This window comes from Schistocerca nitens, chromosome 3 (assembly GCF_023898315.1).
Source record: "Schistocerca nitens isolate TAMUIC-IGC-003100 chromosome 3, iqSchNite1.1, whole genome shotgun sequence".
Lineage (NCBI taxonomy): Eukaryota > Metazoa > Arthropoda > Insecta > Orthoptera > Acrididae > Schistocerca > Schistocerca nitens.
In genome coordinates, this window is record NC_064616.1 from 48305886 (window position 1) to 48319943 (window position 14058).

General features: G+C 40.0%; 1 protein-coding gene across 1 annotated transcript in view; it reads left to right on the forward strand.

Annotated features, from left to right (window-relative positions):
- The window catches only part of LOC126248415 (structural maintenance of chromosomes protein 4-like), a 164507-nt gene that overhangs the window by 81016 nt on the left and 69433 nt on the right, over positions 1-14058 (forward strand). Inside the window, exons 6-7 of the mRNA XM_049949380.1 lie at positions 5538-5759; positions 8220-8341. Of these exons, the coding sequence (XP_049805337.1) occupies positions 5538-5759; positions 8220-8341 (344 nt within the window). The remainder of the gene's footprint in view (positions 1-5537; positions 5760-8219; positions 8342-14058) is intronic.

Here is a 14058-nt window from a genome sequence, read left to right on the forward strand (position 1 = left end):
CCTTTGGAGCTTGACACATTCCTTATAGACATTTTCTGGGAGACATTTCCACCAGAGCAAAGACCGGATGGCAAGGTATGACTGGAAGTCTGACGCCCCTGCAGCCACAGTTTCCGGTCTATCAGAGCATCCATGCTCCTGCCTCCCCTCCCATTGTCGTGCTTCATATACAATGACATTGTCACTTTGGGATTGAGAAATGTTATGGCATACAGTCAGCGCCGGCACGCCAGTTGGGAACAACATGGAAGAGAAGGCTGTGAGAAGAGATCAGCCAACCGCATGCTGACTGACCTCCCTTCCAGAATGACAACATGACAGCAGTGGCCTCTAGGTGAAGAGGACATAAGAGCCATGCCCGACTAGTGGCAGCCCAGTTCAATAGCATCTTTAAGATTAGCCACTTTTATAGCAGCATCAATGAGAGTGACTTCAATAGCAGCTCAGTACAGACTTTTGTCAGTTATAGAACAGTGGTCACCACAAAGACTGATTACTTCATATGTTGTCCTTTTGTTTGCGACACATCTGTGTAATTGTCAAGGTTAAGTATTGTATTTGATTAATTGTAAAAAGACTCATTAACATGACTTGTTTGATTGTTTGTCTAGTGAACCGAGTATGCAGGCTTCCTAGACATAACAGATAGTAATTCAGGTGGCCCAATAAGGATTAAAGTTGCCTGACATTGTTGGTGGTGGTAAGTCCTGTACAGCCTGTGAACCGAGTATGCAGGCTTCCTAGACATAACAGATAGTAATTCAGGTGGCCCAATAAGGATTACAGTTGCCTGACATTGTTGGTGGTGGTAAGTCCTGTACAGCCTGGACATACTGCAGCGTTGACCAGATTCCTGAGGTGCTTAAGATATGTCCCAGTTATTCCACAAATGGAACAAAAAATTGGTAGTTCTAATTATAATTAAGATCTGCAGAATAGAGGATGGAGAAAAGAGCATCTAGATTACCAGCCAGGTCTTTTGAAGACCATCCTGCCATGATAATATCATCTAGGTAGTTGGCTGTGCCAGCACTTCCCATGTAAGGTGTTCCAAATATTGGAAACAGCTGTCAATATGCCAGGATCTTGCAAAATTGCAGCTCCACCTGTAACTTATCCTGAAGGGTGAATGGGACATTCCAAGCCTTTAAAAAGTAGGGTATGGCTATTTGGAGGAGGGTGATAGATGCTTCAAACTCCACAACACCTGTGTTAGGAGGCTCAAACACTGAATGATACTTCTCGTGAAAAGTGTGGAACTAAGGATTGTCAATGACTGGCGGTATGCTACTGGTCAAATTGTGCATTTCTAGTCCCAAAACAGTGAAGAGGTAAAGTCCTAATATGTCTGTCACCCCTGAGGTATCAACAAGGAAGCCCGTTGGAATATGACGATGAACTCTCCTTTGACTGCCACTATGTCACTGCTGTAACTGCAGAGATGCTGGGAGAATGGTTGTAGTGGAGGCAAGGCTTACTGCAGGTAGGTGTTACACATAATAGAAGCAGTAGAACTGGTGTCCATCTGGCAGTCAACAAGGTGATCATTGATAAACACCTGGAGGGAAATTTGTTGATCTCAGACAGAAAGATTGGCATGGACGTGAAGCACCTCTGGGGCCACCATGTTTGATTCCTCCATTGGGAAAGTGTCCACTTGAGCTGAAACCACCCACATCTTGGTGGTAGCCCTGCAGACCTCTGTTTTTTGCATGACATGGTGCAGGAGGCATGTGCAGCATGACAAAATAGACAATGGTGCTGAGAATGTGTGATGAAATGGTTAGTGCAGGAGTGCAGCACGCAGGGAATGCCTGTTTACGTATAGGTGGAAAATCTGCAGGGAGCAGGTGTGGCTAGGGTAGCAGGCAGTAGGGTTGACTGCATAGATAGAAGAAGGATCTTGTATGGAACCTGATACGTGAATGAGTGGTCAAATGCTTGAACAATCTGAAGACAAGCATCCAATATGGGGTCTTTCAGTTTCAGCACATCTGTCCAAAGCCCCTGATTGAGTGCTTGTACCAGGAGCATGTCCCAAATGACAGACATGGCATAAGACTGTTTACAGGCTTTGCTGAAACACCAAAACTGACATTCCTGAGAAAGACCTTGGAGCATCACAATCAAATCCTGTTTGGACTGACCCTGTTGCTTATCACAACTGAAAAATTTGTGCTGCACTGCAGTGATGTGGTCCTCCTCAGAGTCAAAATTTTACTTCCTCATATGATAGGGCATGTGGTTCTCATTCAGGTTTTAGTTGTTGAAGGAGGCAGAAAACCTCTGGTCCGTAATAGTCAAGGAGAAACACACTATGATAGGTGTCTCCTGAGATACCATATGCCAGGAAATACTGCTCAAGGTGCGCAACATAGTTTGTCCAAGGTTTGACTTTGTCAACAGGGAGAAAGGGTAGAGGTGTGCCACAAAGTCCTGTAGCTGTGAGTTCCAGCTGAGCAGGGGATTAAGAGCCATCAGCAAATACTGGCATAAAGCTCACTACCATGGCAACCAACCCTTGCTTGACCTGCTGCATGCCCCACAGAAAGAGCTACATTTGTTGTGTCATGTCAAAGGGTCCAGATACTGGCTGTTCAGCCTTGGAGAAATAAGAGAAATAAACTGAATATCCAGTGATTGGGAGAAAAAGGAACAGAAAAAATAATACAACTTCTCAGGCACTAAGTCATATGCCTGGAACACATGGTGAATAAAGGTAGTGAGTCATGAAGACTATGCGACTGATAATGCCTAACAATGGAAGCTGAGCATTTGGCACAGTTGGCCAAGTATGTCTCGGGAAATTGCTGGAAAGTTATTGGCCCCACTGTGGTCGCTTCCGACTGGGCTCTGACTGGTGGGCTGCTAAGAGCTGGTACAGAATTGTCCCACAGCTCCGGTGGAGTGAACTGCCTATTTGTTGGCTTGTGCCACTCTATATAGCCTGTGTGAAGAGGAATTCATGCTGATCCAGTCCTGGACACGTGACATGGTGGAGAAAATAGGTCCCTGGCACGGAAGATCTCTGATGTTACTGGTCCTGCCATCTGTCGTCCTTGTTGTGATTGACAGTCTGCGGAGGCAGTGCCTTGTATGTATGCAAGCCCATGATGATGCTTCAGTGTCTGAGAGGCTGCCAATCCCTTTCAATTAACAGTGGATACATGGCACACATGAAATATTTGGAAATATCTACAGCTTTAAAGATACTGGGTATTCCAAAAACTTGCCAATTTTATTAGATTATAACTTTGTGGGCAGTTGGAATCCAAGGGGAATTTAAAATGACACACACACACCATTAAAGTCACATTCCCTGCACAAATTTATATTACAAAACAAGAACTTTTTACTTATCTTTATTATCTCGATTATCTCATTGTTGTTGTTGATGGCTCAGTCGTGTCTAGGAGTACTTTCTTGCAGCTGAAAATTTTGATTTCTTAGGTTCGTGCTTACAAAATAACTGTTGAAGAGTTGCCTGTTGCCATGAATATCTTTTTATTTTCTCCCATTCTTCTAAATCATGCTGAATTTACAATTTCCATGTTCAAAAAACCAATAATTACATTGTTGGTGACAAGTTTAGCAAATTATGTGTGTTTCCATCAGAGACATGCCCACCACAACTTACATTCTGTGGCACTCACAATATTCCAAAGACTTTATAAAGCAAAAGAGTTTACAAGACAAAAGATGAATCATTGCTAAAATATATCATTGTTTTATAAATTAATCCAGAAATGAATTTAATAATTAGTGTTAGATTGTGCAATTGATAATATGAATTTTAAGTATACAAGAAATTTCATGATTTTGATTATTCTTAAAAGAAGAGTAATTTTAACCATTAGTAGACATCGATTGTAACACATTTATTTCCTTTTTATACATTTTAGTCTGAAATATAATACATTATACAGGGTGTTACAAAAAGGTACGGCCAAACTTTTAGGAAACATTCCTCACACACAAATAAAGAAAAGATGTTATGTGGACATGTGTCCGGAAATGATGAATTTCCATGTTAGAGCTCATTTTAGTTTCTTCCACCTATGCTCAATGGAGCACATTATCATGATTTCATACTGGATACTCTACCTGTGCTGCTAGAACATGTGCCTTTACAAGTATGACACAACATGTGGTTCATTCTCGATGGAGCTCCTGCACATTTCAGTCGAAGTGTTCGTACGCTTCTCAACAACAGATTCGGTGACCGATGGATTGGTAGAGGCGGACCAATTCCATGGCCTCCACGCTCTCCTGACCTCAACCCTCTTGACTTTCATTTATGGGGGCATTTGAAAGCTCTTGTCTACACAACCCCGGTACCAAATGTAGAGACTCTTCGTGCTCGTATTGTGGACTGCTGTGATACAATACGCCATTCTCCAGGGCTGCATCAGCGCATCAGGGATTCCATGCGACGGAGGGTGGATGCATGTATCATCGCTAACGGAGGACATTTTGAACATGTCCTGTAACAAAGTGTTTGAAGTCACGCTGGTACGTTCTGTTGCTGTGTGTTTCCATTCCATGATTAATGTGATTTGAAGAGAAGTAATAAAATGAGCTCTAACATGGAAAGTAAGCGTTTCCGGACACATGTCCACATAACATATTTTCTTTCTTTGTGTGTGAGGAATGTTTCCTGAAAGTTTGGCCGTACCGTTTTGTAACACCCTGTATATAAAATCATATGAATTCTGTTAATGAAACAGCCGAGTTAATTTTAACCTATGCGAGATTCGAGATTATCATGGTATTGGTTGCCTCTTTAAACAAAAAGGTAATGTTAGAGGATGATGATCCATTACACATGCTGTTATCAAATTCTTGGTTTGTATGGCCGATTATCAACAGAGATTCTTCTAAAGCTGCTGAAGATGTGTAGGAAATCTGCTCTTTCATTATCAAAGTTAATAAATGGATGGCTACAGTTAAATGTATAAACATATGGAACATCCCAAATTGGTAAGCACGGAAGTAAATGGAGAGAAACCACACAAAATGAAATTAGACCATCATCAATTAATGATGTATGGAATTACTTAAATTTTAATTAGAAGAGAGATTAAGTTGTATTTTGCCCAATAAATTAACTGTGATTTGATGAGCAGGTGGGTGGTCTGGTATTCATGTGCAAACTACCTAGAATAGGGATTTAGGAAAGGATTAGAGATGGAGAAAGGTATCTAAAGGAGAAAAATGGTTTCTCTTCTTAGTCATATTTTGATATGCATGAAACTAAATTTGATGAGCAGGTGGGTGGTCTGGTATTCATGTGCAAACTACCTAGAATAGGGATTTAGGAAAGGATTAGAGAGGGAGAAAGGTATCTAAAGGAGAAAAATGGTTCCTCTTCTTAGTCATATTTTGATATGCATGAAACTAAATGTTAGTCACTGTATTGCCATTGAATTGCAGTTGTGCTTTATTTATGAGATAACTGCAAACTGTGTTTATTGCTAAATTGAAATCATTACAATAGTCCAATCCTTTCATAACATAAGTTTACTCTTAAATAACAGCTATCAGATTATGAAGAGCTGTATGAGAAATATCAAGGGCAGTTGATGAAGTTTAAGGATGAAGAAATTCAGATTAATAGTGACTGTATTCAACTTGATGCTCAACTGAAGGAAGCTCTGGAACACGTTAAGGAAGATGTTGCTAACCTATGTGAGGAAAAGGATTCTCTCCAGTACAAGCTCACTAAAATTCAGGAAGTTGTTGATGGAAAGAAATCACAGGTACTTACTGTAGTCCATACTGATTGCTAGATAATTCTTTACTATGTCATTTTATATATTAATATTTCTACATACAGATACATAATGTTCGACTAATTATTAACACTATAAGCTATCAAAATGATCTGCAGTTGTAGTTAACTGAGTTTTTTAAACTGATTATTTTGATAAACTTCTCTACTTTAAAACCAATATTGCTACACAAAAAACTGCAACCAAATGAACTGATATGTAATGGCATATCATTTAAAAACCTAGACAATCATACTAGTTGAGAATTTTCTTTAGAAGTGGCTTGTTTGGACTGCAATAATCACTATGAATGATTTGAAATTTCCTCTCAGGTTAATGGTGTTGGTATTGTTACAGAACAATTACAAACATCATCATCATCATCATCATCATCATCATCATCATCATCTTCATTATATCAACTGAAAATTTTTGCAAATCATCATCTTCCCCACTGAACAGTAAATTTTATTTATACACATCCAAAAAACTTTCGCATCACCCCAATTACCAGAACTCCTGAAGATAGACATTGACTGTCGATATTGTATTACAGACACAGTCTGTTTGACTGTTCAGAGATTTCACTAAAGCCACCCAAAGATGTAAACAACCATGCATGAGCAGCGCTTATTAGACAGAGGGGGTCCGACGGTGAATGAGTTCCAGTCATTCCACCAGGAAGGAGGTACATTGCTCGTGTAGTCTGTAGTTCAACCATGTCTATACAGTCAATACCATGGTTTGATGGCATCCACATTGTTACTTTGTGCCAGAAAGGGCTCTCAACAAGGGAAGTGTCCAGGCATCTCAGAGTGAACCAAAGCGATATTGTTTGGACATGGAGGACAAACAGAGAGACAGGAACTATCGATGGCATGTCTCACTCAGGCCATCTGAGGGCTACTACTGCAGTGGATGACTGTTACATACAGATTATGGCTTGGAGAAACCCTGACAGCAATGCCACCATGTTGAATAATGCTTTTTGTGCAGACACAGGACATCGTGTTATGACTCAAACTGTGCACAATGGGCTGCATGATGCACAACTTCGCTCCTGATGTGCATGGTGAGGTCCATCTTTGCAACCACGACACCATGCAGTGCAGTACAGATGGGCCCAACAACATGCTGAATGGACTGCTGAGGATTGGCATCATGTTCTCTTCACCGATGAGCGTCACATGTCCTTCAACCAGACAATCGTCTGAGATGTGTTTGGAGGCAACCTGGTCAGGCTGAACACCTTAGACACATTGTTCAGTGTGTGCAGCAAGGTGGAGGTTCCCTGCTGTTTAGGGATGGCATTATTTGGGGGCGAAGTATGCCACTGGTGGTAATGGAAGGTGCTGTAATGGCTGTACGATAGGTGAATGCCATCCTCTAACTGATAGTGCAACAATATTGGCAGCATATTGGTGAGGCATTCGTCGTCATGGATGACAATTCGTTCCCCAATTGTGGATATCTTGTCAATGCCTTCCATCAAATAATGATGTTCGACTAGAGTGGCCAGTGTGTTCTCCAGACATGAACCCTATCAAACATGCCTGGGATAGATTGAAAAGGGCTGTTTATGGATGGCGTGACCCACCAACCACTCTAAGGGATCTACGCTGAATCCCCAATGAGGAGTGGGACAACCTGGACCAACAGTGCTTTGATGAACTTGCGGATGGTATGCCACGACGAATACAGGCATGCATCAATGCAAGAGGATGTGCTACTCGGTATTAGAGGTACTGGTGTGTACAGCAATCTGGACCACCACCTCTGAAGGTGGTACAACATGCAATGTGGGGTTTTCTTGAGCAATAAAAAGAGTGGAAATGATGTTTATGTTGTTCTCTATTCCAATTTTCTGTACAGGTGGTGGAAGTCTCTGAACTGAGGTGATGCAAAACTTTTCTTGATGTTTGTATTTAGATTACATCAAAACTACATAAAACTGTGATGCCTGTAAGGCAGAAAAATGATATAAAAAATAAACATGTGCAAAAATATTAAGAAACTAGTATGAAATTATAGCAAGTGAACATTTTGAAACATTATTAATTTTACAGTTGCGTCATGGCATGTCCAATGATTGAAACCATCTAATACCCTGTGATCCCAATGGGGAATCATGAAGATGAAATTATATCAATTACAGCACACACAGTCATCATATGTGACTGGAATGAGAAGAATCCCTAACATGTTGTACTGTGCAAAGTACCCCCTGGCAGTCACGGCACATTGGTTTTTAGAATTTTTACACACACACACACACACACACACACACACACACACACACACACACACACACACACACTTGAAGTATTGCAACACCAGTAAAATAGAAAAGCTATCTTTGGAAGCAAAATTATTCATTTAGTAACTCAAATACTAAAATTTTGTGTTCTATTTTGGCACACTCTCTTTATTCTGTGTTTCTCTTTTCAGTATGAAGTAGCAAAATCTGAGTTAGAAGTATATGTTCTTCCTGAAAGGACAGAAAAAGAGAAGTTGAAGCTTTTGATTCAGAATCTCAAGAAAATGACTGAACGTCTCTTAAAAACAAAGGAGTAAGTATATTCAACTAGATAACCATTTTCACAGGAGTATTATGGTATTTTGTACATTCTAAGTGCAATCTAAAAAGAAAAGAAGATTGATGATCACAACAGTTCAGAATTAAGGCCATATGTCTAATTTTGATAAGTTATCAAAGTTCTTTCTGATTGTGATGTATACAAACACTTTAAAATAGGTAATAGAATCTTTATGTAGAATTTATACCCACATGTAATGTTCAGAGTGAAACTCTATATTTTACTCCAGAACTCTTCAACTTCCTTCCCTCAGAAATAAAACAATACAGTGCGTCCTGCTGGAATAAAATTAAACAATCTCACCAAAATATTCTGTAAACTACTTGATTCTTTTAATTCATGGATTGCTTCTTGACAGTGGTATTGTGGGTGGTAATGCCCTTTTTAAAGAAGTCCCAGTTCTTACAGTACAAGAGGAACTACTACTCGAATGTTAGAGATCATTGCCAGGTTGGATGAAAGACAGATATTGAACCAGTTCACAGACATGCTGCTAGATTTTCTACTGGTTGTTTTGATCACTGCGCAAGTGTTATGGGAATTCCTGGATGGAAGAAACAATTCTGTTCATGAAAAACTATTGAGAATTTATAGAGAACCTGCATTTGTGACAGGCTACAGAATGATCTTACTGGCGCCCACATCCATCTCACATAAGTACCACAAAGAAAAGATAAGAGATATTAGAGCTTGTATGGAGGCATATAGACACTTGTTTTTCCTTCATTCCATTTCTCTAAGATAGACACCATTTATACTGCAAAAACTCGTGAAGTGAAGTGTCAAGAACTATATTTATTCATCATCCTTCTGTGTATCACTCCTTTATTGATAGGGAAGGCAATATTAAGTTAATTACAGCATGCACAGACAATTACTCAATCCTTCTTCCCATGCTCTGTATTTGACTGGAATAGGAAGAACCTCTAACATGTCATAGTATGCTGAGTACCCACGGCCATTCCCTTCATAGTGGTTTATTATGTATGTATGTAGATATAGATACATGGATAAATAAGTAGATAAATAGATAACTGGTACCATTTGAAAATAAGCAGCATGCAACTGTAGCAAAACAGAACCTGAATTTTAAATGGAAAAAGCAGCAGTCTGCCGTAGTAGTGGTTCTTCTGTAAACCCTGCCTAGGGCAGTGACTATTTTGTTCTTACATGTGTGTTGACCACAAGGCACTGAACCAACACCCTCACTCTATCTTTGCCTGCTCTCTTGATGATAATCTAGATCTCACCTTGGTCTAGTTTTGGCTTTTCCTTTTTGAGGCCTTGTGTTACTTCCTACCTTTCTTAACTTGTTCTAGTCCCTACCCTTATTTAAAATCCATTCTTCTCCAAATTTCTCCGAAGTATGAATTGTGCAGAAAAGGCCAGATGCTGTGGCACATAGGTACCTGGCAGGGTGCTTCAACCCTGACATCCAGTTCTGGGTGAACCACCTGTCAGACTCAGAACCTAATTGGGTAGCCAGTTCATTGGAAGGAACTATCATGAGCCTCCACAACTGCAGCCTACCTAAAAAATCATAGTGCCAGGTGGCTATTGCCATGGTTGGGTGGTGCCCATTGAGAGAGCTCCTGGTTATAGCAGGAGACACCAGGGCAGACAGTCTGTCATGTAGCTACTCAAACTTACTGAAGCTAGCATTTGTGAGACTCCAGCAATCTCTCCATTTTGGAACTCTTACTGTGATAGATTCCAATAAGGCATAGTTCCGACTGGAGCGATATGATATTTAATACGATATGCAGTGTGACTCATGATATTCCACAGAAACAACCTGCAGCAGTGGAAGCACCTTAACTGGTTCACATTGAGACACCAGTGATAGAACTCAGAAACATCTCTGTTGTATCACCCAGCACAACATGAGGAGAAGAATTTCATGTCATCAAATGAACTAAAAAAATTGTTTTATATAGATAAAACAAAGCTATGCCCATCTGTGTGGATGTGATGTACACAACAAACAAATAATTAAAATTTCAGAAAAATTGGATGGTTTATTTGAGAGAAATTGCTTTACAAATTGAGCAGGTCACTAATGTATTCCACCACTGGCCCTTGTGCAAGCAGTTACTCTGGTTGACATTGATTGACACAGTTGTTGGATATCATCATGTGGGATATTGTGCCAAATTCTGTCCAATTGGCATGTTAGATTGTTGAAGTCCCAAGATGGTTGGGGGACCCTACCTATAATGCTTCAAATGTTCTCAACTGTGGAGAGATCTGGCAATCTTACTGGCCAAGGTAGTATTTAGCGAGTACAAAGTAAAACAATAGAAACTCTCCCAATGCACAGATGGCCATTACTGGGGATAGATTCAGAAACATCTTTGGCCTGTAATCTCATTGGTTAGAGTAGAATTGTCTTCAGTGATGAGTCCCACTTTGAACTGAGCCCTGACAACCAGCAAATATGTATCTGAAGATCTGCAGGGTTGCAGCAGGATGCAAACAGGACTGTGGCCCACCATACAGTCCAACAACTAGGAGTGATGATCTGAGATGCCACTTCTTATCGTAGCAGGACCCCTTTGATTGTCATCTGCAGCACTCTTACAGCACATAACTGCACTGATGATATTCTATGACCTGTTTTGTTGCCCTTCATGGCAAACCTGGGCCTACAGTTCAGCAAGATAATGTCCACCTACACATGGCAAGAGTTTTCACTGCTTATCTTCATGCTTGTCAAACCCTACTTTGGCCAGCAAGATCAATGGATCCTACCCAATTGAGAACATTTGGAGCATTATGGACGGGGCCCTCCAATGATATCGTGATTTTGACAATCTACAGTAACACACCAAATGGACAGAATTTGGCATGATATCCCTTAGGATGACATCAAACAACTCTATTGATCAATCCTGAGCTGAATAGCTGCTTGCATAAGGGCCAACTGCTCAGTTTGTGAATCTCTTTCTGTTGAATAAATCACCCATTTTTTCTGAAATTTTAATCACTTGTTTATCTGTACATGTACTCACATATACTGTATTGCTACAACAGGATCCAAATATATTACTTATCCTAGTAATGACTTATTTTCAAGGATACCTTTGATGGATTTTATTTATGGATTGGCAATCATCCATCCTCCCCACAAAGTAGACCACATATGCTCAATAATATTGAAACCTGGTTACTGAGGTGGCCAGGGGAGATGTGGCAGTTCATTATCGTGCTCATAAAATTAATCCTGGATGATATGACAGTTCATTCTCAGGCTCATAAAACTAAGCCTGGACGATGTGAGCTGTGTGAATAGAGGCCCTGTCATCTTGGAACACTGCATCACCATTGGGGAACAGAAATTGTATTACAGGATGGACCCAAACCAACAAAATGGTAACATAATTACAGACTCATATCATTAACATCAATATGCAGTAGGATTTTGGAACATATATTGAGTTCAAACATTATGAATTACCTCAAAGAGAATGGTGTATTGACACACAGTTGACACGGATTTAGAAAACATCATTCTCATGAAAGACAACTACCTCTTTATTTACACCAAGTGTTGAGTGCTGTTGACAAGGGATTTCAAATTGATTCCATATTGCTAGATTTCCAGGAGGCTTTCAACACTGTACCTCACAAACAGCTTGCAGTCAAATTGCATGCTTATGGAATATCATCTCAGTTACGTGACTGCATTAGTGGTTACCTGTCAGAGAGGTCACAGTTTGTATTACCTGTTGGAAAGTCATTGAGTAAAACAGAAGTGGTTTCTGGCAGTCCCCAGGCCATCTGCCATTCCTTATCTACACAAATTAATCAGGTGACAATCTGAGGAGCCATCTTAGATTGTTTACAGATGATGCTGTTGTTTATCATCTAGTAAAGTCACCAGAAGATCAAGGAACATTGCAACAAAATGTTGAAAAAATATCTGTATGGTGTGAAGATTGGCAGTTGATGATAAATAATGAAAAGTGTGAGGTCATCGACATGAGCACTAAAAGGAATCCATTAAACTTTGATTACACAATAAATCAGTCAAATCTAAAGGCCACAAATTCAACTACATACCTAGGAATTAAAATTAGGAACAACTTAAATTGGAAGACCACCTAGAAAATATTGTGGGGAAAGCGAACCAAAGACTGTGTTTTACTCTTAGAACACTTAGAACATGCACTAGATCTACTAGAGAGACTGTCTACACTATGCTTGCCTGTCCTCTTTTGGAATACTGCTACCTGCTGTGGGATTCTTACCAGATAGGATTAATGGAGTACATGAAGAAAGTTCAAAGAATAGCAGCAAGTTTCGTATCATAGAGAAATATTGGAGAGTGTGTGTCTGATATGATACAGGATTTGGGGTGGACATCATTACAACAAATGCATTTCTCACTGTGGTAGAATCTTCTCACAAAATTTCAATCACCAAGTTTCTCCTCTGAATGTGAAAGTATTTTGTTGACACCAACCTACATTGGGAGAAATGATCAACGTAATAAAATAAGGGAAATCAGAGCTTGCACGGTAAGATATAGGTGTTTGTTTTTTTCCACAAGCTGTTAGAGTGTGGAAAATAATTATTGTGAAGGTGTTCTATGAAACCTCTACCAGGTACTAAGTGTATTTGCATGGGACCCATCAAGTACCATGATATGGCTCCCAAAGTCATCACTGAACCCCCACCATGTTTCACTCTCGGGATGTAAACTCAGCCAGAAAATGGAAACTGTGTGAAACAAGACCATCCAACCAAATAACATTCTTGCATTGGTCCATAGTCCAGGTTTTGTGGCTTTGGCACCATGTTTTCCTCATATGGGCACTTGAATCATTGATGAGTAGTCTTGGAACTTTAGTTCACACTGCAGTTCCATACTTATGGAGCTGCTTTTGTGTTGTTTTGATGCTGAAAGTATTAACAAGTGGCACATTCAGTTCTGCAGTGACTTCTGCAGCTGTCATCCCCTTATTTTTCATCACAGTTCTCTTCAGTGACCATGTGTCATGATCATTCACACATTGAGACTTAGAGGATGATGATCTCCCACTTTCCCTGTGTGCTGATAAATCTTCAATTCGGTGCTCCTTGAAACACCATATACTTTGGCTACCTTGGTTACAGAAAGCACCCACAATATGAGCATCAACAATTCACCTATGTTTGAATTCCCTTAGCTCTAACAGAACACTTGAAATTACCCAGAACATTGTTTTGACAACACCTGATGCTTGCAGCGTATTGAGGACATTCCACAGGTGCCGTTCATTGTCAAATACAATAGTGCAGCTTCCAGGCTTCATTAGCATTTGCATTTACGTTCAAGCATGTATTTCTTCTGGTGTTCCCATATGTTTGTCCATCCCCTGTGTTTATGTAATTACCACAAAATTTCATTTTATTATTACATCTTTCATATTAGGGGACTTCAAAAAGTAAGATACACATTATTGTGGCAGGTCAAGTCACTTTTATTGAATGCTCCACTACACTCAAAAGTGACACAGAGATATGACACTAGTTTTCAACATTGTCACCAAGTCTCTGCAAATAACTGTCAGAACATCCTACCAATTGTTCAGTTCCTTAATGATAAAAATCCAGTACTTGGTCATAGTCATTCAAGAACCAATGTGTGAACACCTTTATCAGGAAATCTTAGATTGCCTGAACTTTCCCATCCGTGGTCAGTGTCA